This window comes from Ochotona curzoniae, unplaced genomic scaffold, assembly GCF_017591425.1.
Source record: "Ochotona curzoniae isolate NIBS_2020 unplaced genomic scaffold, NIBS_Ocur_1.0 contig_1071, whole genome shotgun sequence".
Taxonomy (NCBI): domain Eukaryota; kingdom Metazoa; phylum Chordata; class Mammalia; order Lagomorpha; family Ochotonidae; genus Ochotona; species Ochotona curzoniae.
The window spans coordinates 3,393,384-3,416,289 of NW_024464939.1; the positions used below are offsets into that span (position 1 = coordinate 3,393,384).

The 22,906-nt window shown below is 39.8% G+C and overlaps 1 protein-coding gene across 1 annotated transcript in view; it reads right to left on the bottom strand.

Annotated features, from left to right (window-relative positions):
• RAD54B (RAD54 homolog B) overlaps positions 1 to 22,906 on the bottom strand; it is a 77,711-nt gene that overhangs the window by 21,040 nt on the left and 33,765 nt on the right. The window contains exons 3-5 of the mRNA XM_040993389.1: positions 10,161 to 10,358; positions 7,138 to 7,419; positions 4,188 to 4,350 (exon numbers count right to left, since the gene is read on the bottom strand). Coding sequence (XP_040849323.1) covers positions 4,188 to 4,350; positions 7,138 to 7,419; positions 10,161 to 10,358 — 643 coding nt within the window. The remainder of the gene's footprint in view (positions 1 to 4,187; positions 4,351 to 7,137; positions 7,420 to 10,160; positions 10,359 to 22,906) is intronic.

Consider the following 22,906-nt stretch of genomic DNA (forward strand, 5'->3'; position numbering starts at 1 on the left):
AAGATCTAACCAGCAGGGTACCATTGAAAACAACAGAGAAGAATATGAAGTATCTAGGAGTAAACCTAACCAAAAATGTAGGAGACCTCGTTGAAGAAAACTACAAAAAACTTAAATAAATTGAGGAAGATCTCAAAAGATGGAGAAACATTCCATGCTCCTGGATAAGTAAAATCAGTATAATTAAAATGTTCATTCTGCCAAAAGCTGTATATACATTCAACGCAATCCCAATCAAATTACCCAAAACATTTTTCATAGAACCGGAAAAAATGATACAAAGATTCATCTGGAAACACAAAAAACCATGAATAGCTAGAACCATCCTGAAGAACAGGAAGTTAACAGAGGGAATCACAATTCTGGACCTCTGGACATACTATAGGGTGGTGGTTATCAAAACAGCCTGGTACTGGCACAAAGATAGAGAGGAGGATCAATGGAGCAGAATAGAAGCAACAGAAGGGAACCCATGCAGATACAGTCAAATAACCTTTGACAAAAAGACAGACGACAATCCAGGCAAATAGGAAGGTCTCTTCAATAAATGCTGTTGGGACAACTGGTTGATAGTCTGCAGAAACAAGAAGATAAACTCATATCTTTTATCATACACTAAGATAAAATCTAAATGAATAAAAGACCTAAACCTACACCCAGAAGCCTTCAAACTTTTGGAAAAAAATGTGAGAAATACCCTGCAAGATTTAGGAGTAGGCCCTAACTTTCTAAAAAAAAAAACACCAAAAACAATAGCAATCAAGACCAAAATAAACAAATGAGACAACACCAAACTAAGAAGCTTCCGTATAGCAAAGGAAACAACCAACCAACAAAATAAAAAAGCAACCCACAGAATGGGAGAAGATCTTTGCACACTACATAGGTGATAGGGGGTTAATCTCCAGAATGTACAAAGATCTCCAGAAAAACCAAAACACCAAAACAAACAAACCACTCAAGAAATGGGCATGGGAAATGGGCAGACACTTCACCAAGGAACAAACCCAAATGGCAAACAAACATATGAAAAAATGCTCAAGTTCCCTAGCAATAAGGAAATCCAAATTAAGACATCAATGAGGTACCACCTAATGCCAGAAAGAATGGCTCACATACAAAAAACACCAACAACACTTGCTGACGAGGATGTGGGGAAAAGGGACCCCTACTCCACTGCTGGTGGGACTGCAGGTTGGTACAGCCACTATGGAGATCAGTATGGAGAACACTCAAACAACTGAAAATCTGCATACCATACGATCCAGCAATAGCACTTCTAGGAATATATCCAAAACACTTGTTACACCAGACACCAACATGCACCCCTATGTTCATAGCAGCACAAACAAAAATTGCAAAAACCTGGAAGCAACCAAAGTGCCCATCAACAGAAGACTGGATAAAAAAGCTATGGTTCATCTACTCCATGGAATACTACTCAGCTATTAAAAAAAACTGAAATGCAGTTCTTTGTGGCCAAATGGGCCCATCTGGAATCCATTATGCTAAGGGAAGTGAACCAATCCCAAAAGGTTAGATACCACATGTTTGCCTTACTTAAGATGAAATGATGTCAATCTGAAAAATAGTACCTGTAAATTATAATATTATTTCAATCTTAAACAGTCTATATCACATGCAAGAAGATTGGGACAAAAGCAATGAACCAATAATCAATGTAAGTCTGCTAATGATTTACATCAAAGAACTGTAAAACCTTAAAAAAAAAAATAGTACTGAGTCTTATGCTGCCACTGGCATGACAAGTAAAGCTGTTGCCTACAGTTCTGGCATCCTATGAGTGCAACAGTTCAAGTTCGGACTCCACTTCTGATCCAGCGACCTGATAATGGACATGGGAAAACAGAAGATGGTTCAACTGCCTGAGCCACTGCCACCTACATCGGAGACCTGGAAGAAGCTTTTAGCGCCTGGCTTCCCATCAGCCCACCTCTTGCCACTGTGGCCATTTCATTTAGAGGGCAAATCAGTAGATGGAAGCTCTCTGTCTCTTCCTCACTCTCTCCCTGTAACTATGCCTTTCAAACAAACAAACAAAAAAGATCTATTCATGATACTCCAGCAGTAAACGACGTTCTTAACTGAAATGGCTTCCTTTACAATAAAAAAAAATAAAAAATCAAATACGCAACTAATACATATAATCTAGCAAAAAAAAAATACAACCTGTTATCTTACAGACCTTCTAGCTTAACATAATTTAAAATTAAGTTTCATGGGGTGGCTATTTGGCAGAGTGGTTAACACGTCATTTAGAAAAGCCTCTCCCTGCTTGGGCTGGAGTCCTGCCTCTGTTGCTAATTCCGGCGATGACTCAGCTAGCTGAGGCCTTGCCACCCAAGTGAGAAACCCAGATTTAGTTCCTGGCTCTTAGCTTTGACCTGACCCATCTCAGCTACAACAGGCATCGGAGAAATTAACCTGTCAATAAGAGCTTCTCTGTTTATGCAGCTATTGAATAAGCTGCATAAAAAGCTGTTTTTAAAATCATCAAACCTACCGAATTACCACATTAAAACTGTTCCACGTAACACCAGTAGAGGGGGGAATCAGATTGTGAAATACTGCTAAGTTCTGAAAGTCTCCAAATAATTTTAAGGGACGGAATGCCTTATTCAGAATTATTTTTCAGAAAACAACCTGGTGAATTTAACCAAAATAGATGTAGGAAGCCTCAGAAGAAGAAACTCAGGTCAGAAACCATTAAAATGCTCCAGACAAAATACGTAATCAAGTGTTAGAAAGTTAAAAACAGTTGAAAGTTTAGATTTCACTGGATTTGGACAGAAGGATAAAAGAAATCAAACATGAATCCCAGGCTGAGATAAAACAGCTACTAAGAAGATTTGAGAGATAACATGAGGTGTCCAGGAGGAAATGTTCCCACAACTTCTTATCATTCAAGGGATTCTTGAGAGTTGGGGGAAATATCTAAATTTCTGACAACCATTATACGATCAATTTAAAAATCAAAATTCAGGGCTCAGCATGATGGCTCAATTGGTTCACCTGCCAGCTAAGGCACTGGGATTCTGTATGTGGGCACCGGTTCCTGTCCCAGTTGCTCTACTTCCCATCCAGCTCCCTTCTTGTGGTCCTGAGAAGCAGTCGAGGACAGCCCAAAGCCTTGGGACCCTGCACCCATGTGGGAGATCTGGAAGAAGCTCCAGGTTTCAGATTAGCTCTGCTCTGACCGTTGCAGCCATTGTGGGGAGTGAGCCAGCAGATAGAAGCTCTGTCTCTCCTTTCTGTAAATCTGCTTTTTCAAAAATAAATAATAAAAAAAAATAAATCTTAGGAAAAAAAAGGTCAAAGATCATGGTTGGCATTGTCAAACCACAACCTTTGATGCTGGTAGCCCATATAGGTGCTGATTCTAAGTCTTAGCTGCTCCATTTCTAGATCCAGCTCCCTGGTAATGTTCCTGGAAAAGCAGCAGAGGTTGGCCCAAACACTTGGGCCCCCACACCAAGGAAGGAGATACAGATGAAGCTTCTGGCTCCTGGCTTCAACCTGGTCAGCAGATGAGAGATTCTTTCTCTCTTCCTCTTTCCCTATCTCTCCCCACTGCTCTTCCCTCTCTGTAATTCTGCCTTCCAAATAAATGAAATAAAATCATTTTTGAAAGGCCTATGCATTTTAAAATGCAGCAAAATAAAGAGAAAAAGTTCAGGAAAAAGACAAGGAAATATACCAACTTGTTATCATAAAACTCAGTTTAAAAGGGAGAGACACATCTTTCTTTTTGTAGAAGTAACAGTAAGACAGAAGATTTTTCTCCAAAATTCTTATTCGCAGAATTAAAGGCACCTTCCACTTATTCATATAACTGTTTATTATCCTAATAGTGAACTATTGCCACACATTAAAGATGACTATATTTATCTATTTACATACTTTACAAGCTACTTGTAAAGTAAGAAACATGGTTCTGTGGCTCTGACATCTGTATCAAAACCTCCTAGCAAGAATTCTCAAAGGCACATGACACCCACTATCCATTTTTTTTGGAACTGAGGCCCACATTAAATATCATTCACCTTTGCCAACAACTAAGATTCATGGTGTACTCTCAAGATCCATTGTATCAGGCTCTAAGAAAATCAACATTACACATTAAATCAAAACCTAGATGGCACAGAATGATTGATTTATTTTTCTACCTCATTCCCATTACACATTCATAAAGAAATATAATTCCTTCTTTCTGATGTGGTCGAAGATGAGACACAAGATGAGGATCTATCACTACATCCACAAGCGGGAAACAGTTTTTATTGAACATCCACTGATGGTTCTTGTCTGGCTGCGGCATAACAAGGGAATCTTTAAAGAAGAAAAAGCAACAGGACAATTATAAATATAATTTCGCTTTGTCAGCAACTACCTTACCTTGTTTCCATTACTTTTAAGATAGCACTGTATAAAAGGTATTGATACCACTACTAAGCAAAGAAATAAAACAGAAAATCACACTCCTGACTGATGGAGGACTTCATGCAATTACAAAGATTGTCCAGAGGCTGACACAGTGGCTCAACAGACTAAGCATCCACCTGCAAGTCCCAGCATCCCATACAGAAATCAATTTGTGCCCCGGTTGCTCTACTTTCCACCCAGCACCCTGTTAATGGCTAAGAAAGCAACAGAGGATGGCCCAATTCTCGGGACCCTACACAAACTTGGGAGACTCCAAAGAAACTCCTGGCTCCTGATTTGTAATGGGGCTGATGCCCTGACTCTTCTCATGACACAATATATATCAAAGAAGAAACATTTCTCTCCCACCTTTCCCCTCTCTGGCCTCTCTCTCACTGTGTTTTTGTGGTTTGTACGCCTTTTAAATAAACTTTACCAATAAATACATAAATAAAATAGAAACGCTCTGGAAACACTGTAATTAACCAATTTCTAATAAAGAATATGTAAATCACAGCATCCAACAGTTCGGCATTCAGAGTAAAAAGAACTATTTCCAACTAAAGCACAGGCTGGAATCTTTCCAAGGTACATTTGACAATGCTCACAGCTCTTTATTCTGTGAAGGTTCCACAAACTTAACAGAAAAGACTCCTTCTATTTTCAGTCCTGTGCAGACTAATATTTTTTTTTTTTATTATTGGAAAGGTGGATATACAGAGAGGAGAGACAGAGAGGAAGATCTTCCATCCTATGATTCACTCCCCAAGTGAGCACAACGGCTGATGCTATGCCGATCCAAAGCCAGGAGCCTCTTCCGGGTCTCCCACGCAGGTAGAGGGTCCCAAGGCTTTGGGCCGTCCTCGACTGCTTTCCCAGGCCACAGGCAGGGAGCTGGATGGGAAGCGGGGCTGTCGGGATTTGAACCGGCGCCCATATGAGATCCCAGGCATGCAAGGCGAGGACCTTAACCACCGCGCCATCGCGCCGGGCTCTGTGCAGACTAATATTGACTCTATTCCTATTAATCCGATTGAGAAAATATACATTTTCCACTAAGGCACTATTATTTGCTTAAAGTCAATTGAGCAAAGCAACATGAGTAACACTGAAAAATAATGTAATTTTTTAAAATGCTAAATAAATATAAAATATTTACTAAAACATTACCCAAAAGATAGTAACATCAAAATTACTAGAAGGAAAGTCTCGATTAATAAACCTAATGTCAGATTTGGAATTATACTTGTGAAGTCTACATCATGATAAAAAACTGAAGCTAATCAGGCCAGAAAAAGGCTTATCAACTGGCTAATCCTCCACCTGCACATTTCACTTGGGCACCACATTTCACTTGGGCACCAGTTCATGTCCTGGCTGTTCCACTTCCCATTCTGCTCCCTGCTTACAGCCTGGGAAAGCAGTAGAGAATGGCCTGGATACTTGGGACCCTGCAACCATGTGGGAGATCTAGAAGAAGCTCCTGGCTCCTATTTTTCAGTGCTAATCATGTTGCTTTGGATTGGTTCAGCTCTGGCCGTTGCGGCCACTTGGAGAATAAATCAGCGATTGGAAGATCTTTCTCTCTCTGTCTCCCCTTTTCTCTGTAAACCGGCTTTTCCAATAAAAATAAAAAGTCTCAAAAAAAAATTAGTCAGATAAGAAACAAGCCAAAAGGACAAAGAAAAGGGAAGATAAAAACATATATGTACCAATAAATAAATATCAACATGGTAATATACAGCAACAACAATTGGAGTTTGGTCATGTTTGCCATTTGCAATTACTCATAGGATAAGTTCTGTGGACTGTTCTAGGTTTCTGAATTAACTAAAGGAACTTTCATCATGGATGTCAATTTTTGTAAGATAAGGATATAGGAAGTAAAAATGGAAAATTCAGTCCTTGATCTTTCTCTATAACCCTGAAGGAAAGCAAAGGAACTCGGTGAGTTTCCAACCAATGGTTACACTCTTGTTTACTTTTGAAAAGGACAATGCTTACATTGTGGTAGCCTAGTGGCTAAATTCTTTGCCTTACACAAGCCAGGATCCCATATGGGTGCCAGTTCATGACCCAGCTGCTCCACTTCCCACCCAGCTCACTGCCTGTGGCCTGAGAAAGCAGTCGAGGACAACCCAAAGCCTTGGGACTCTGCACCCATGTGTGAGACCTGGAAGAAGCTCCTGGCTCCTGGCTTCAGGTAGGCTCAACTCCAGCCATTGCGGACACTTGGGGAGTGAACCAGTAGATAAAATTCATCAGTGTGACTGAACTGAACTTTCACATGTAACATCTGAATTCTTTACATGATTCCTCACCATTCAAAATATTAACAAATGTGTAATCAAGGCGTAAAGTCTTCAAATCAGAACTATAAATCAAAATCCTGATTCACAAACATAATGATTTTTTACTTAATAATGTAAATATTATTCAAAATTACATGTATGCATATACCAATGATTTATACTTGCCTAATATAGTGTTTTGCTTACTGTATTCCTTAAATTATGTATTTCCACATGAAATGATTCCCAAATTCTATTGTTACTTGACTTCAATATTGCTCTATATGTTGGACCTAATATACATTTCAGCTGAAAAGTTTAAAACAATATTTAAACTTCAAATTAACAGATAAGTTGTGACATTAAATCAGAAGAAACACTGAAATTATCTTTAAAATCTTACTTGGTGTGTAAGGGTTATGACGTGGTTTACACTTCTGGAAATCACTCCGTCTATTTTCTTTTGAACTTGGTTTACAGACACCTTTAAAGGGATTGGAGAAACACTTGCGGGCAGTCTGAGAAGTACTTGGGACATCAGCACTTCCCCCTCCAAGCTGAAAGCACCTGCCACTATTGAAGTCATCCGGAGAGATCACACCCATGACCTCTACTTCTTTCCCGCCGAGCATCAGTGTCTGACCCTCTTCAATGTTTTCAAATTCTTTGAATTTATATCCAATGCCTTTCAGTTGAGGAAGTGGAGGAGGGGGAAACAAAACAAAGAAAACTATGAGATGACTTAATAATATCACTGTCACCTACCCAGGTCTATGCAGTATAAGAATCACTTTGAATGTAAAGAATCTTGTTTAACCCATTAGCCAGAATGAAAACAATTTACAATTCAGGATTTTTTTTAAAAAGAATATAACTAAAATTCAGAAAAAATAATAATGTAGCTGTAAAAATTAGATATACTTTAGAGACAGTTTTTCTTTATTGAATGCACTCTACTGTTTTATAACCTCTTGTCTGGCAAAATTAAGCCAACTACAGAGTATGAGAATCTACACGAGCCCTACTTTCTTGTAAAGAAACCTGAAAACACTATCTTCTATTTCCACTCAGAAATACTTACACTTGGAAATATGAAGGAGAACTGACTGGCAACAAAAGCAACTGGTGGGCCCAGCGCCGTGGCCTAGTGGCTAAAGTCCTCGCCTTGCACACGCCGGGATCCCATATGGGTGCCAGTTCTAACCCTAGCAACTCCACTTCCCATCCAGCTCCCTACTTGTGGCCTGGGAAAGCAGTCAAGGATGGCCCAAAGCCTTGGGTCCCTGCACCTGCGTGGGAGACCTGAAAGAGCTCTTGGGATCCTGGCTTTGGATCGGACAGCATCAGCCATTGCACTCACTTGGGGAGTGAACCTCGGATGGAAGATCTTCTTGTCTGTCTCTCCTCCTCTCTGTATATCTGACTTTACAATAAAAATAAATCTTAAAAAAAAAATCGAACTGCTAACTATAAACCAGTGCTACACTGTTCCCCAGGAGACAACAACCTTAAAACAGCCCAAGTTCCAGCTCTCCAACAAACAGCTGGGTATTTTATACTACCAAGAGACACTATTAGTTACATAGACGTTTACTGAGTGCTGTCATGAGAAATGTGCCTCTCTAGTTGCCTTTAGAATATAAGTTCACTCAAAAAGTAACATCACCGCATGAATAAATTCTCCAAAACTCTAGCAGAAATTTACCGAAATCAAAAACACAGACTGTGAACTTGACAGCTTTCTTTTTAATTCCTCTAATCAGTGAGCATAACACTTCGCCCACAGTAGTTGCTCTATATTCTTATAGTAAGTAAAATGTTCCTTTGCAGATAATTTGATCTCATCTCTTTCCACCTTTTCACTGTCCTTCATGATCATTACATTCCTGAGATGGTTAACTAGCTTGATTTCTATTAGCATGTGTGCTTTGGTACATGCTCTTACACATGCTGCCTTCCTGCCATGTGTGTGTGTATCTGTTTCTATTTTTATTTTTCATGACACAGTTCAAAAGGACACATACCATTGTTTCCACCACCTTCCAAAGTATTAGACAGTAACTCTGGTCGAGCTTACCCTAGTCTCCTAGGAAGTCTCAGATGGTCCTTTACAATCCTACTGTACTAAAATAAAAATTCTCATTGAAACAATTATCTAGCTTACTGGATCCTAGTTATCAATGACATTACCTTGTTCCCATCAAACTGTAACTTAGGCTCATGTTTGAATTTTTATTGCTAGCATATTATGTAGCACATACAGCTGCTAAAAGCTACAAACCATATTTTTAAGTAAATGAATGAAACAGAAAAGATTCTCTTGTAGGTCACACTCAAAATTGAATAAAAACTGCCAAAAAAAAAAAGAAAAAACAGAATTTGTTGGTCAAAACCCTAGCTGTTACACCCCTGATCCAGCTCCCTGCCAATGCACCTGGGAAAGCAAAAGAAGATGACCCAAGTCCTTGGGTTCCTGCATCAGTGTGGGAGCCCCAGCGGCAAATGCAGGCTCCTGGCTTCCTTGCCCTGCCAGTGTAGTCATTTGAGAAGTGATCCAATGAATGGAATCTCTCTCTGCTTCACTCACTTTCATTAAAAACAAAAGAGGGGGTTGATATCAGACATTTTCAAATTGTAGGTTAATTTATGTTAGCATAGGTATAATAATAAACTCCAATTCTGTTCATCTAAGTTAAGTGGAACCAATATCTCCCTGTTTTATTTTTAAAAACTTTATCAAGAAGCACTGAAACTAAATTTCAATCAATTCCTGGTAGCAATATCTTTTTAAATGTTTATACTTATTATTCTACAAAGAAAAAAGAAGAGAGTACACCAACACAAGCACTAATCTCAGGAAAATATCAAAATGACTGTACATACTTAGCCAACCATAGAGAAAATGAGACCACAAAATAATATTAGTGACAATGTGCTAACATAGGCCCTAAGATTGTCAGTCACTAATCATTATAAAATTATGTTTCTCAACAGATTTACTTATAGGAAAGGCAGAGTGATGGGGATAAAGCAAGATATTCCATCTATAACTTCATTTTCCAAATGCCTGTAACAGCTGGGGCTGAACCAGGCAAAGTCAGGAACCAAGGATTCCATCCAGCTCTCCTCTGTGGGTGTCAGGGACTGAAGTACTAGCAGGAAGCTGAACTGAAAGCAGAGGAGTCAGGACTCAATCCAGGCACTCCAATTTGGGATGCCAGAATTCCAAGCAGGAACTTACCCTACTGTGCCACAATGCCCACTCACCATGAGATAATTTTCCATATCATGCTTGGCTGAAACAATCAAAGTCAATCTAAAAGCTTTTGAATCTGACCCTTTACAAAATCTAATTGTTTTTTAACTTTAAAATCAGAGACTTCACTAATACTAGTGCAATAATAAGTGTGAGGTAATATCATATACCTTTCCCAATGTCTTTGCCTTCTAAATCTTTTAACGTGAATGATCTTCCTTTTACAATAAGGACAGCATCACCTTCCCACTTCTTGTGCTTTTTCTTTGAAGCCTTACACCAAACAACACTGAAATATTTAATGAGGCTTCCAGACGACTCCTCTTCTTGTCTCTTACACACTATTGTTTCTTTAGCAGCTGGAGCAACTAGAATGAAAAATAAAATTAAAACCAATTTATAAAGATGAAGTCGATGTCTGAACAGCAAGCTCGTTCAAATGAAAAAAAGGAGGCACAAGAAAATCAGACTGTATTGAGAAACAATATGAAAAAATACTCATTGCATTTGTTAGCATTTGGAAATTAACAAATCCAAATGTTAGAGGCAATGCAAATGGCTCGTCATCAGTCACGACACCATAAAAACACAATTAAAACAAACAACTGACAATCACTACACACATTTTAAAACACTGGAAATGAAAGATATTATTTCAATATCTACAAGTACAGAAAGATATCTAAAATCCTGTTTGACAAATGATTGAATTAACGTTGATGTGATCAGTGAAAAAGGAGGTTACAGATATCTCTGAAGAAAACTTGGTTTCTTTCATGTGTTTTTTCCCTACTTTAAATATTTCTTGATTCTAATGATTATTTTGCTTTCAATTTCAGATACTTTTATTTCCTCAAATGTATTACTTATCAGTAGTAACTGAAATAAAAACATAAGTGGGTTCCGAAATAATCATCACCATCATGAAAATGGCTTTTAGAAAAACATGGTCAAATGAATAATATTCCTCCCCATTTTTCAACCAGTAAATATTGCCTTTGACAAACACAGTGAAGAATGTTCAAGATTGAATATGAGGCAACATGCCTGTCAACTGGGGGAAATCAACCTAGGGAACATCTTCTGTGGGTCTCCTGACTTCAATACACAAGACCAGCACACAACAAGGCCTATGCTTCTAGGAGCACCGACTGCTTCCTGCAGAGCAGTCTTACCCCTGCCAGCACAGAGTCAGCACCCAGCAAGGCCCACACCTCTGGAACACAACCGTTTCCTACAGAGCATATTCCTCCAGGCAGCACAGGCATGCCTGTGAACACGGAGTCAGCTCCTTCGCACCCTGACTACACCAGGCAAACAACAGTGTCAGAGGGGTGGGAAATCAACCTAGCAACGGCAGCTGATGAAGACAGGAGTATTCTTGGGCTCTGGAAGCAATCCCTTTGCAGTGTCACCCATCCTGAAAGAGGCAGCTCAACAGATGACAACACCCTGTGGACATGTGAAAAGCTCATCACAAATCCTGAATCCTATCCCATTCACCCAAGCAGTTACCAACATATTGTTGTGATCTATGTATTCAATTCGAAATGGTAAAATCAAACGAATTTCTATTAACATATGCATTTTCACTTTCTGTGCCGAGAACATTGAAAGTCATTTCACAGCATTTTTCAAATGCATTAAACATAGTTAACTATAGTCAACACGCACTAATCTCTTCCTCCTAACTGAAATTCTGCATCCTTTGATTATCATCTCCCTCTCCTCAACCCACCTCCTCCTGGCAACTACCACTCTACTCTGCTTCTACTAACTTAGCTGGTTTTAAGCTCTCCATACAAGAGAGATCAGAGTAACTGTTTTCTAGTCTCATTTCACTTAGTTCCATCTTCCAAATGCACCAAGTCATCACTAAATACAGGATTTCCTCTTCCCCTTAATGAGAATAGTCTCAAAAAATCATGGAACATATATTAAAAGACAAGTTTACTCATTTTTTAAAGGCAAAATTACACAGAAAGAAGGAGAGACAAAGGGAGTTCTATCCACTGGTTCTCTCCCCAAATGGCCACAATGGGAGCTGGGATTGTCAGCATCCAGGAGTCAGGAGCTTCTTTTCAGGTCTTCCATGTGGGCCCAAGGATCTGGGCCCTCCTCCAGTGCCTTCCAAGTCCACAAGCAGAGAACTGGGTCAGAACTGGAGCAGCCAGAACTCAAATCAGTACCCATACTAGATTCTGGTGCCACAGGTAGAGGCTTAGCCTGCACAATACAGCACCAATGCCTCTTTAAATTCTTCAATATCCTTCGCATATACCACCATTTTTTATCCATTTCACTGATGGATGCTTGCTGGACACTTGGGTATCATGAATACTACCCTGATACACACACACATGTGCACATACACATGCATACATGCGTGCACATACACATACAACATGCATACATACACACAAATTGTACATTTTTAAGCCAGGTACATCAAACTCCCAAAAGCCTGAAAATCAACTGTCATTATAAGAACTGAGATCATTTATACGTCCTTTAGAGGCACTCATGGATCTACAGAGTCTAGACTGTATTTCAGCAATATGAAGATATGTCAAAAAGCTTGTGGTAAGTGAAATTAAATGTAAGCTTACTTTGGTGCAAAACATTTTTGAAACTTATGTACTTTTTCTTAACATAATTTTTATGAACATTTTGAAAACCTCTAATATGCATTATTTCAAAAAAGATGTGTACCAAAGTAAAATTACTTCTGAATTCTACTTTGCACAAACTTCTTGACGTACATGCTAACCTGACAAACTTGCCTGAGAAAATATTGTGCCAATGATATTCCTATCCATCAAGAGAATATCCACTTCAGTCTACCTTTATCAACACAATAGATCATCTTTATCAGTTTTTCCTAACTATAAATATGTTCATAATTTCATACAGTAAGCTTACATTTTCTCTTGCTGTAGTTTTACAAAGTCTAAAATATGTGAAAATCCATGCAACTACTACCAAAATCAGGTTCTAGAATAGCTCCATTACCTCCAAAATACATTCTTACACTATTACTTTATAATCAGATCATCTCCCTACCCAGAAACTCCAGAAGCCAGGAACATGTTTTCCTTGAGCATACTTATGTCTTTTGGAGAACATCAAACAGAAACATGCAATATACAGCCCCTCAAGGTCAGATTCTCTCATTTGACAAGATATCTCAAACCTACCCCAAGTCTCAACGTTTTGTTCCTTTTTGTCATACGAAATAGTGGCATTTGTTTCTAGCTTTTGACTATAATAAATAAAGCACATATGAAGATTTTGTGCTTAATGAACAAATTTACCAATTTAATTGTTAGAAATTGTGTATCTTGAGGTCAGTGCAATGGTGTAGTAGGCTGGCAGCTCCAGCATTCTATGTGGATACCAGTTTGAGTCCTGGCTCTCTGCTTATGGCTGAGGAAAGCAGCAGAAATGGCTCAAGTCCTTGGCCCCTGCACCCATATGGGAAACCCTGAAGAAGCTCCTGGCTCCTGCCTTCAAATGTGCTCAGGTCTGACCATCGCAGCCAACTGGGGAGTGAACACGCAGAGGAGAAATCCCTCTTCTTCTCTGCTTCACTCTGTAACTTTGCCTTTCAAGTAAAAATATATTTGCTTAAATGATGTATTCCTTAACACCATTATTTCAATTTGATTAATGACATTTTAATACATTTTCATTTCCCTTGTGTTTTTACTCCCTCATTTCACATGACTTAAATTATCTTATTACATGAGAATAAAAGCATTGTTGCTTTTCACTATATTCTTACTCTGACAAGAAACTCTTCAAAATTCATTCAGTGACATATTACCCAGGGTCTAGTCTTTACCATACTCTCAACCAGAATTTCAAAATATCACTTAAAATTGAGAAAGGCATAAAAATTATATTAATAAATCTTACCAAAATTAAAGAAAAAAGTACAAAATCATTCATCTGTGTAACAAAATGCCTCCAAGACATTTGTACATGAACGCCTAACAAATATCTCGAACTTAGCAAAACTGCAAAAATTACAGTTCTTTGAGGAATTATTTTTGATGCATTCTACTTTCTCAACTGTGGTACTTTCTGCTGTCTTAATGATCTCTTTTTCTTCTAATTATCTCTGATTCACATTTCTGTGTTTTCTCAGAATCTTTCCTGACAATACAGAGATCTTTTGTCATCTCCATCCCTTAAAACTCCGTGCCACATTTATTACAGCTGCCTATTTTAAAATATAAATCTGACCACATATCCCTCCTTCCTAAAAAGCACTAGTCTTAACTTCTTAAGAACACATGCCATACAGCTTTTCTTTTGTAAAGATTATTGATTACTGGTTGGCTGGTTTCAGGGAAAGGAGAGTGGAAGAGATACAGAAAGAGCAAACAGCCAGATTCTGGGCCAAGCCAAAGCCAGAAACACTATCTGGTAGGTTCAGGGGCCCAAACACTTGGCATCTTCCGTTTTCTTGGGCGTTTTAGAGGAAGCTGGATAGGACACAGAGCAGCCAGGGTTTGAAGCAGACTATGATATGAGATGCCAGCCTTCAAGTGGCAGCTTAAAGTGCTGTGCACAATACTAGCCCCCATGGGGCCTTTCATTTGCTTACCGAACACATTTACCTATATTAACTTCTACTCACTCACTGTGTACGTAAAATTTCCATGGCTGCCACATCAGCCTAAATCACCCAAACAGCTGTGCAATAAATAATGTGTTGTTCTTACTAAATTAAGAAGTTCTGCAGGAAACAGTCTGAACTGACATTTTTTAATCACTTTATTCCCAGAATGAGAGGTACTTTCCACAACTGTCACCTGGACTTTATGAACATTTTAACTTTATGCAAATATTTACTATAAAATTATCTTTAGAACGTAACTCTAAACTCATTTCCATTACTGTCCACTTTACTTTAACCTTAAAAATTTGCTACCTTGGGCCTGGCGGAGTGGCCTAGAGGCTTGAACACGCCAGGATCCCATATGGGCGCCGGTTCTAACCCCGGCAGCTCCACTTCCCATTCAGCTCCCTGCTTGTGGCCTGGGAAAGCAGTCGAGCATGGCCTAATGCTTTGGGACCCTGCACTCATGTGGGCTACCCGGAAGAAGTTCCTTCAGATCGGCATAGCATCAGCTGTTGCGCTCACTTGGGGAGTGAATCATAGGATGGAAGATCTTCCTGTCTGTCTCTCCTCCTGTCTCTCCTCCTCTCTGTATATCTGACTTTCCAATAAATAAATAAATTAAAAAAAATTTTTTTGCTACCTTTAGAGATCAATTACCTTTAAAAAGTAAACTTTATGACAAAGGTTTAGTACACCAACCTCCTCTTTGTCAATGACTTCTTTCAGAATCAATAAATTTTATCAATGCAGCTTTGATGACTCAAAATTTACATAAGCAAACATAATTAAAATTATATGAATCCATTATTATCAGTCAAGAAAACTTACCAGATATTTAATTAGCAGTTGTCATGCATTGATTATATTTGTTGTTACAGCAAGCTTTGACTTTTCCAGAGAAGTCTTTATGGTTCTTAGAATTAACAAAAACTATAGTTTTGACCGTTGAAAAATTTTGCAGAGTATATGCAACTTTGGACAATTTTATATTTTCTTTTTGTATTGTCTCTATTAGTAGCAGTAGCTGCACATTAAAGACTGACACATCTTTCCACATTTTTTAATTTATTTTATTTATTAGAAAGGCAAAGTTACATAAAGAAGGAGCGGCAGATCTTCTATCCACAGGTTCACTGCCCCAATGGCCACAATGGCAGGAGCTCAACCAATTCAAAGCCAGGAGCCAGGAGCTTCTTCCGGGTCTCCCACGCGGGTGCAGGGTCCCAAGGCTTTGTGCCATCTGCTACGGCTTTCCCAGGCCACAAGCAGGGAGCTGGACAGGAAGCAGAGAGGTTGGAACACAAATTGGAGCCCACTGGGGATCCCAGCACATGCAAGCAGAGGGTTTATCCACTAAACCATCATGCCTGGCCCATCTTTCTTCATATTTAAAATTTGTTCTTCTGTTTACTAGGTTACCCAAAAGAAAAACACAATTTCTTTTTCAATAGTTTAAGATTGCCCTGAGAAAAAGACAAAAATGTCTTCACCAAAAGGGCTAGGAAAAATATCCCAGAATGTAACACCCAGGGTCTAACAAGAATGACGGTTATATCTTAATTCCTCTATCAGCATTCATTCCAGAAACAAAAATCTCATTAGAATAAAAGACAATAATGAAAATTCTGGGCCTGGCACGATAGTGTAGCAGCTAAAGTCCTCGACTTCAACATACCAGGATCCCATATGGACCACTGGTTCTAATCCCAGCAGTCCTGCTTTCCATCCAGCTCCCTGCTTGTGGCCTGGGAAAGCAGCACAGGACAGCCAAAAGCCTTGGGACCCTGCACCCGCGTGGGAGGCCAGAAAGAAGCTCCTGGCTCCTGGCTTCAGATTGGCTTAGGTCCAACCATTGCGTCCACTTGGGGAGAGAATCATCATCAGACGGAAGATCTTTCTCTCTGTCTCTCCTCCTCTCTGTATATCTCTTTGCAATAAAAATAAAGACATCTTTAAAAATAGATAAATCGTGCCCGGCGCGGTGGCGCAATGGTTAAGGTCCTCACCTTGCACGCCTGGGATCCCATATGGGCGCCGGTTCTATCCCAGCAGCCCACTTCCCATCCAGCTCCCTGCCTGTGGCCCGGGAAAGCAGTCAAAGCTTTGGGACCCTGCACCCGCGTGGGAGACCCGGAAGAGGCTCCTGGCTTTGGATCGGCATAGCATCGGCCGTTGCGCTTTACTTGGGGAGTGAATGGATAGTGGTGAAATGTCATTAATCAAATTGAAATAATGGTGTTAAGGAATACATCATTTAAGCAAATATATTTTTACTTGAAATCTTCCTCTCTGTCTCTCCTCTCTGTATATCCGCCTTTCCAATAAAAAAAATAGATAAATTAATATAAAATTAAAATCCTGTGGGGAATGGAGCAGTGGCATAGCAAGCTAGGCCCCCACCTGTGATACCTGCATCCCATGGGGACTCTGGTTCAAGTTGTCAGCTGTTCCACTTCTAATACAGCTCTCCTTGTGACCTGGGAGGTCAGTGGGGATGACCCCAGGCCTTGGGCCCCAGCAACCACGTGAAGTACCACGAAGCAGCTCCTGGCTCTCAGCTTCAGACAGGCCCAGCTCCAACCATCGCAGCAAATGGGGAGTGAGCCAACAGACACAGGATTCTCTCCAACTGTTCGGTTCTTTGAGGTAAAATAAACAAATCTCTTTTTTTTTTAATATGCCATTAGGTTCTGTTTTTTTTTTTTTTAATTACTCTTTTGGGGTCTAGTGTTGTGGGGCAGCAAGGCAAGCCTCTAGCCAGCAAACCAAATCACATAAATGCTAGTTCAGCTACTGGTTGTTCCTAATTCCAATCCAATTTGCTTCTAAATACACATGAGAAACCAGCAGCTAATGGCCCAAGTACTTGGAACCATGTCACCCACATGGGAGACCAGGATGGAGTTCCAGCCTCCTGGCTTTGGGCAAGCACTGCCCTAGCTGCTTCAGCCACACAGGGAGTGAACCAGAATAAAGAATATCCTAACCTTGAGCTCTACCTCTCTCTCAAATAAATTAAAGAAAAAATTTTAAAGAAATTACTCTTGAGGTGCGGTACAGTGGCCTGGTGGCTAAATCCTAGCTTTACAATTGCTGGAATCCCATGTGAGAAGGTTTTTGCCCCGATTGCTCCACTTCTGATCTACCTTCCTGCCCGCAGCCTGAGAAAGCAGGAAAGGATGACCCAAAGCCTTGGGACCCTGCACTGGCCTGGGGCACCCAGAAAAAACTCCTGGATCCATGTGTTGGATGGCTTAGCTCTTGCCATTGTGGCCACTTGGGGAGTGAATCAGCAGATGAAAGATCTTTCTGCATCTCCTTCTCTCTGTACATAATGCTTTCCAACAAAAATAAATATTTTTAAAAAGAAATTACTCTTGTACCTAACGGGCAACAGGTTCTGGCAAGATAAGCACCAACCACAGCCTAGCTATATAGGACACCTGGTGTCTCCCTAATCCTGGGACCTGCTCCAACTGGAAGTGGGAGAAAGGTTGTACAGACAACAGTGCAGCTCAGCATGGTATCACAGGAGGTGGAGACTGGTAAGACAAGAGCTGAGACTATGGAGACCATGGTGGAAATCTAACATAAGAACCCAGACCTGGAACTTTCTGGAGGGAGTAGCACAAGTGACTGCAAACAAAGAGCTGTGCACCAACTGCAATAAGTAAAATCAAACTGTAGACCTGTGGACGACAGAGCTTAGAAACCTGCCCCAAGGAGAAGACTCTGCTAACCAAAAGTACAATGGCCAACAGCAAAAGGAAAAACGGAGGCACAATATTACTGAAGACTCTCCGGCAAAGGACGAAAAGCCTTTGCCAAGCTCAGAGTTCACTGAGGAAGACATCAACGAAATGGGAGATAGAGAATTCAAAACACTTGTTATAATGCTTCTTATCAACAACGAGAAACACATAATACAGAGTTCAAGGAATTCAAGAACACGAAGCACAAGAACCACGATAGGCAGCAACCCAGACCACGCAAGAGAAAGATACCCACCAGCATACATTTGGCACATGTGGAGGCAGACCAGCCTGAATCAGTTCACATCACCCACTGGCGAATCCAAGCAGGAGAACGAAGTGTGGGTTGGGCCAGGCATGGTCGCAATACATACCAGTGCACATTACCAAAAGCCAAGGTAAGATAGGCCGTACCAGACTGGGCTGCAGCGTCCAACCAGCACATGTGAGAACCAGGGAGGGAGGGGGCAAAGCTGCTAGGGAAGATGTGGTGGGCTCCACGGCTGGACAGCCACTCCCACTGGAGAGCATCAGTTGGGATGGGGACAGACCAGACCAGGCAGGGCTATAACTCCTATGCGCCTCATGTGAGCTGAATCAGGGAAAAGCCAGGCTCAGCTGACTGCTCTGACTGTTGCAAGCATAAATTATAGAGTGGGTGAGGGTTGGTTGGGCTTTGCGGCAGCATCAATTAGTAGAGGCAGGCACTGGGAGCTAATTCTGTCAAGTTAAACTCCAGAACCACCTGGAGAGTGCATGATCTGGTAGTGGGAGTGGCTTAGGAGGGAAACAGTGAGCACCTCCCTCTTGGGTTACCACTCCCCCTGGAGAGCATAAAAACAGAACAGGGACAGGGGTGGCTAGACAGAATAGCACCTGCCAGTATGTGTGTGGGGTGGATAGTAAGCAGGCTGGGTTGCACAATAGGTCAACGCGCATTGACATGTATGAGAACTAAACGGGACGTTGGATAGACAGAACAAGAGTTGGTACATAGTGGCAAGCATGGGAACCAGGGTAGGGGACAGGCCTGGTGAGGGGTTTTGGGAGTCGCCCCAACTAGGGTGTGTCTCCCACTGGTTTGCGGGAGGGCCGAGTATTAAGTTGCCAGGATCGGGCTGTACTGCAACAACCATCGGTTCACATGGAAGACAGGGTTGAAAATAGAACTGACCCAGCAATTGCAACCACCAGCATGTGCATGAGCTGATTGGGGTGACGGATGGGTCCAGACCCTGTACTGACAAGCACACACAAGAATCAGGTCTGGGGATTCTCTGGAGATCCTTCCAACTGAACTGCTAATCTCGGAATCCCCAACCATGAAGAAACTATGTCAGCCCGTGGATTTTGAAGAGATTTCATCATGCGTGGAACGGTGAGATTGGCAGCAATTCAGAACTGTTGAATTATCAAAACTGCATGAGCAGGACCCTCGGAGCATGCCCCACACCAGGGACTTGAGATGGGTGGGAGGTTGGATGGGGCTTCTCCCCTTGTTTTTTCCCTTACCCCAGAAACAGAAAAAAAAATGGTATTAGTGTGGAAAAATTGCTCTTACCCACATTCCTGTAACCCTTGACCCATTATGCCCTAATCAACTATGTTATCAAAATAATCATATATACAAAAAATATCATATTATAAAAAATAAACATAAAATATAAATCATATTAAAAATAATCATATTATACAAAAAAGAAACATGGATTAACAAAGAAGGTAATTATCACCAACTACATTATATTTTCAGTACAATTTATTGTATTCTGTTCTGAAACACATCTATTTAAAATCTGGCATTACTCTAAAAGAAGGCACATGAAAAATAATTTATTTTCAAACATTTCATATAAGATGGAATGCAATAGATTTTTTTCAAAACTCAAGTAACACAAAAGAGAAAAGAATTTAAATGTTTTAAGGAATCTTACCACAGTTAGAAGTTAAGGTTAGACTAACTTTTCTTAAAAGCCATTACAAATCACAGTTAGTTTAGAATACTGTAAGTATTACAGTTAAATGAACATTTCTGAAGATGCCATTACAAATCATAGCTAGTTTAGAACAGTGTAAGCTGTAAGGATAGTAACACGTCCATTCAAGTTTATATGGTTAAGCGGAAGGAAAGCAGCAAAATTTACTTACATACTATCTAAATTACTAAATAATCTTTTGACTTAGTATAACTAATTTAATATATTTCTACAAAATGAAGTCTCTGTTTTCCCATCATTATATCTTGTAGCTAAAATTCCTGGCATCAAACAGCTGCTTATGGAACACAAGATGTCTAGTAGCTTCAGTACATATCCCATTGGCTGCAGAATTTTCACCTGAACTCCCCTCAGAGAACCCCATCCTCAGCAGGAACAGCTACTGCATGAGTTTGGCTCAGAATTTTCCTATGATATCCTACAGGATCAGGTGAGTGATTCTTTATGCAGGAATTCTAAGAAACAGTGCTACGCTAATGACAGCTGCATGAGAAGCAGACGGAAAATGGACCAAAATTATATGCATTCAGACTTTTGCAAATTAAAATTAAACAATACTGACTCAAAAAAAAATGGCTGCAGTAAACTCAACAGCAGTGAGTGTGATTCTGGTGTTTATAAATATGTAAATATAAGTTTCTCACTTTATCTATACAGGTCTCCCTTAATAGCAACTTTGAAAAATGTCAAAGAAATACATGACTATTATAAATATATTTATATTGTTTTATGGGCAAAGACATTTTCAAGGGCAATTTTGTACATATTTAATTTTTAAATTCCATGCTAATTTTAGAATCTAACCACCAAAAGAGTTGCTGCATTTTTCTGAACACAGAACCACTGTCTAGAAACATCTCACAGAAATATTCCACAGACCACATTTGGAAAAACTGATTTTGCCATACACATCAACAGTCAAATTTTTAGCAACAACATGCTGACATTATAGTATGAATTACATTTCATATAGCAATTTGCCCCTAATAATTTCAAAAACTTAGCACATTATCATAAAGATATATTTGCTAGAATTATATTATAAAAAATTACCTCAAATTAAAGACTTATCATGCTTAGAAGGAAAGTCATAGCACAAATTAAAGATGGAAAGTAAAATTGGTGAAGGACATCATACAAGAGTACTTCAAAAGTTTGTGAAAAATGAAATTAAAAGAAATTTTGGTGCCAAAGACTTTTCAAATCCATGCGCAGCTTTTCAATAATACACACATTCTGTGAACCTTTTTTTAAACACTTGTCACATATTCAAAATATTTTTATAATAAAAATGTAAGAGGTTACCAAAAAAGGCTCTTTGAGTCATTAAAACTAAAATATCACCCTAAGAGTTGACTTCATGTTTTTTTTTTAGTTCTATAGCCATAGCCTATATTTACTATCCTCTCATTAAACTGTTTGCTCTTGAATGCTATTGTAACTATTACTGAACCACGACTAATCCTACTATTCCCCTACAAAAAGCCCTCAATGGCTCCCACCATACAGTTTCGTGATTCCATTATCTTTTTTATTTATTTACTCTTAAAGATTTATTTGTTTTTATTGGAAAAGCAGATCAGATTTCCAGAGAGAATGAGAGACAGCAAGATCTTCCATCCACTGATTTACTCCCCAAATGCCTGCAACAGCCGGAGCTGAGCCAATCTGAAGCGACGAGTCAGGAGTTTCTTCCAGGTCTCCCATGCGGGTGTGAGGGTCCCAAGGTTCTGGTCATCCTCTTCTGCTTTCCCAGGCAATAAGCAGGGAGATGGATAGGAAGTAGACCAGCTGGGACACTGATACCCAATATGGAATCCTGGAGCTTGCAAGGTAAGAATTTAGCCATTGAGACATCTCTCAGGGCACAATTTTGTGGTTCCTTACAAATCCCATTGTTTAACTCACAATCTGTTACCATGCAACATCCAAATTAAAAACTATCAATTTACCTTCACTCACTCTTTCAACAAAGTCATTTGAGAATCCAGTATGATTAGTACCAAGATCAGTACCAAAATACTGTATTCATTGGCTGTCAAACTAGAGTTACCATCGGCCCTCCAGAGACCTCAGCTTAAACAGAGGCTCCGATTAGGTTGGAATGGGTTTACATTTCTGGCAAGTTCTCAAGCGATGCCAGTGCTGCTGTTCTAGACCACACATGAAAATTACTTGCAAACATTGTAAAGACAGAAAAATTCACATAAAAATGCAGGTTTCTATTCCTCCTGGAGCTAAGCAGCAGTTACCCCATTTAGTCCAGGGAGATGCCCCAAACCAGATTGCCACAGTCCAAAAACCAATTCTACCTACATTCAGTAACAAGCCCGCTGGGTGAATTCCCTGGCCTACTTTTTCCCATTCTTTCCTTTCATCCCCTATATTGCTAAAATTCTACTAATTTCATGCTAAAACTGTTTAAAATCCTTTTCCAATAAAAACCCAGCAAAACAGAAATTCTTAAATAACACCAAGCTTTAGCATAAATGTAATCAAGTGTGCTTTAAGGATCAAGGCTTTATTTCTTTCTACCA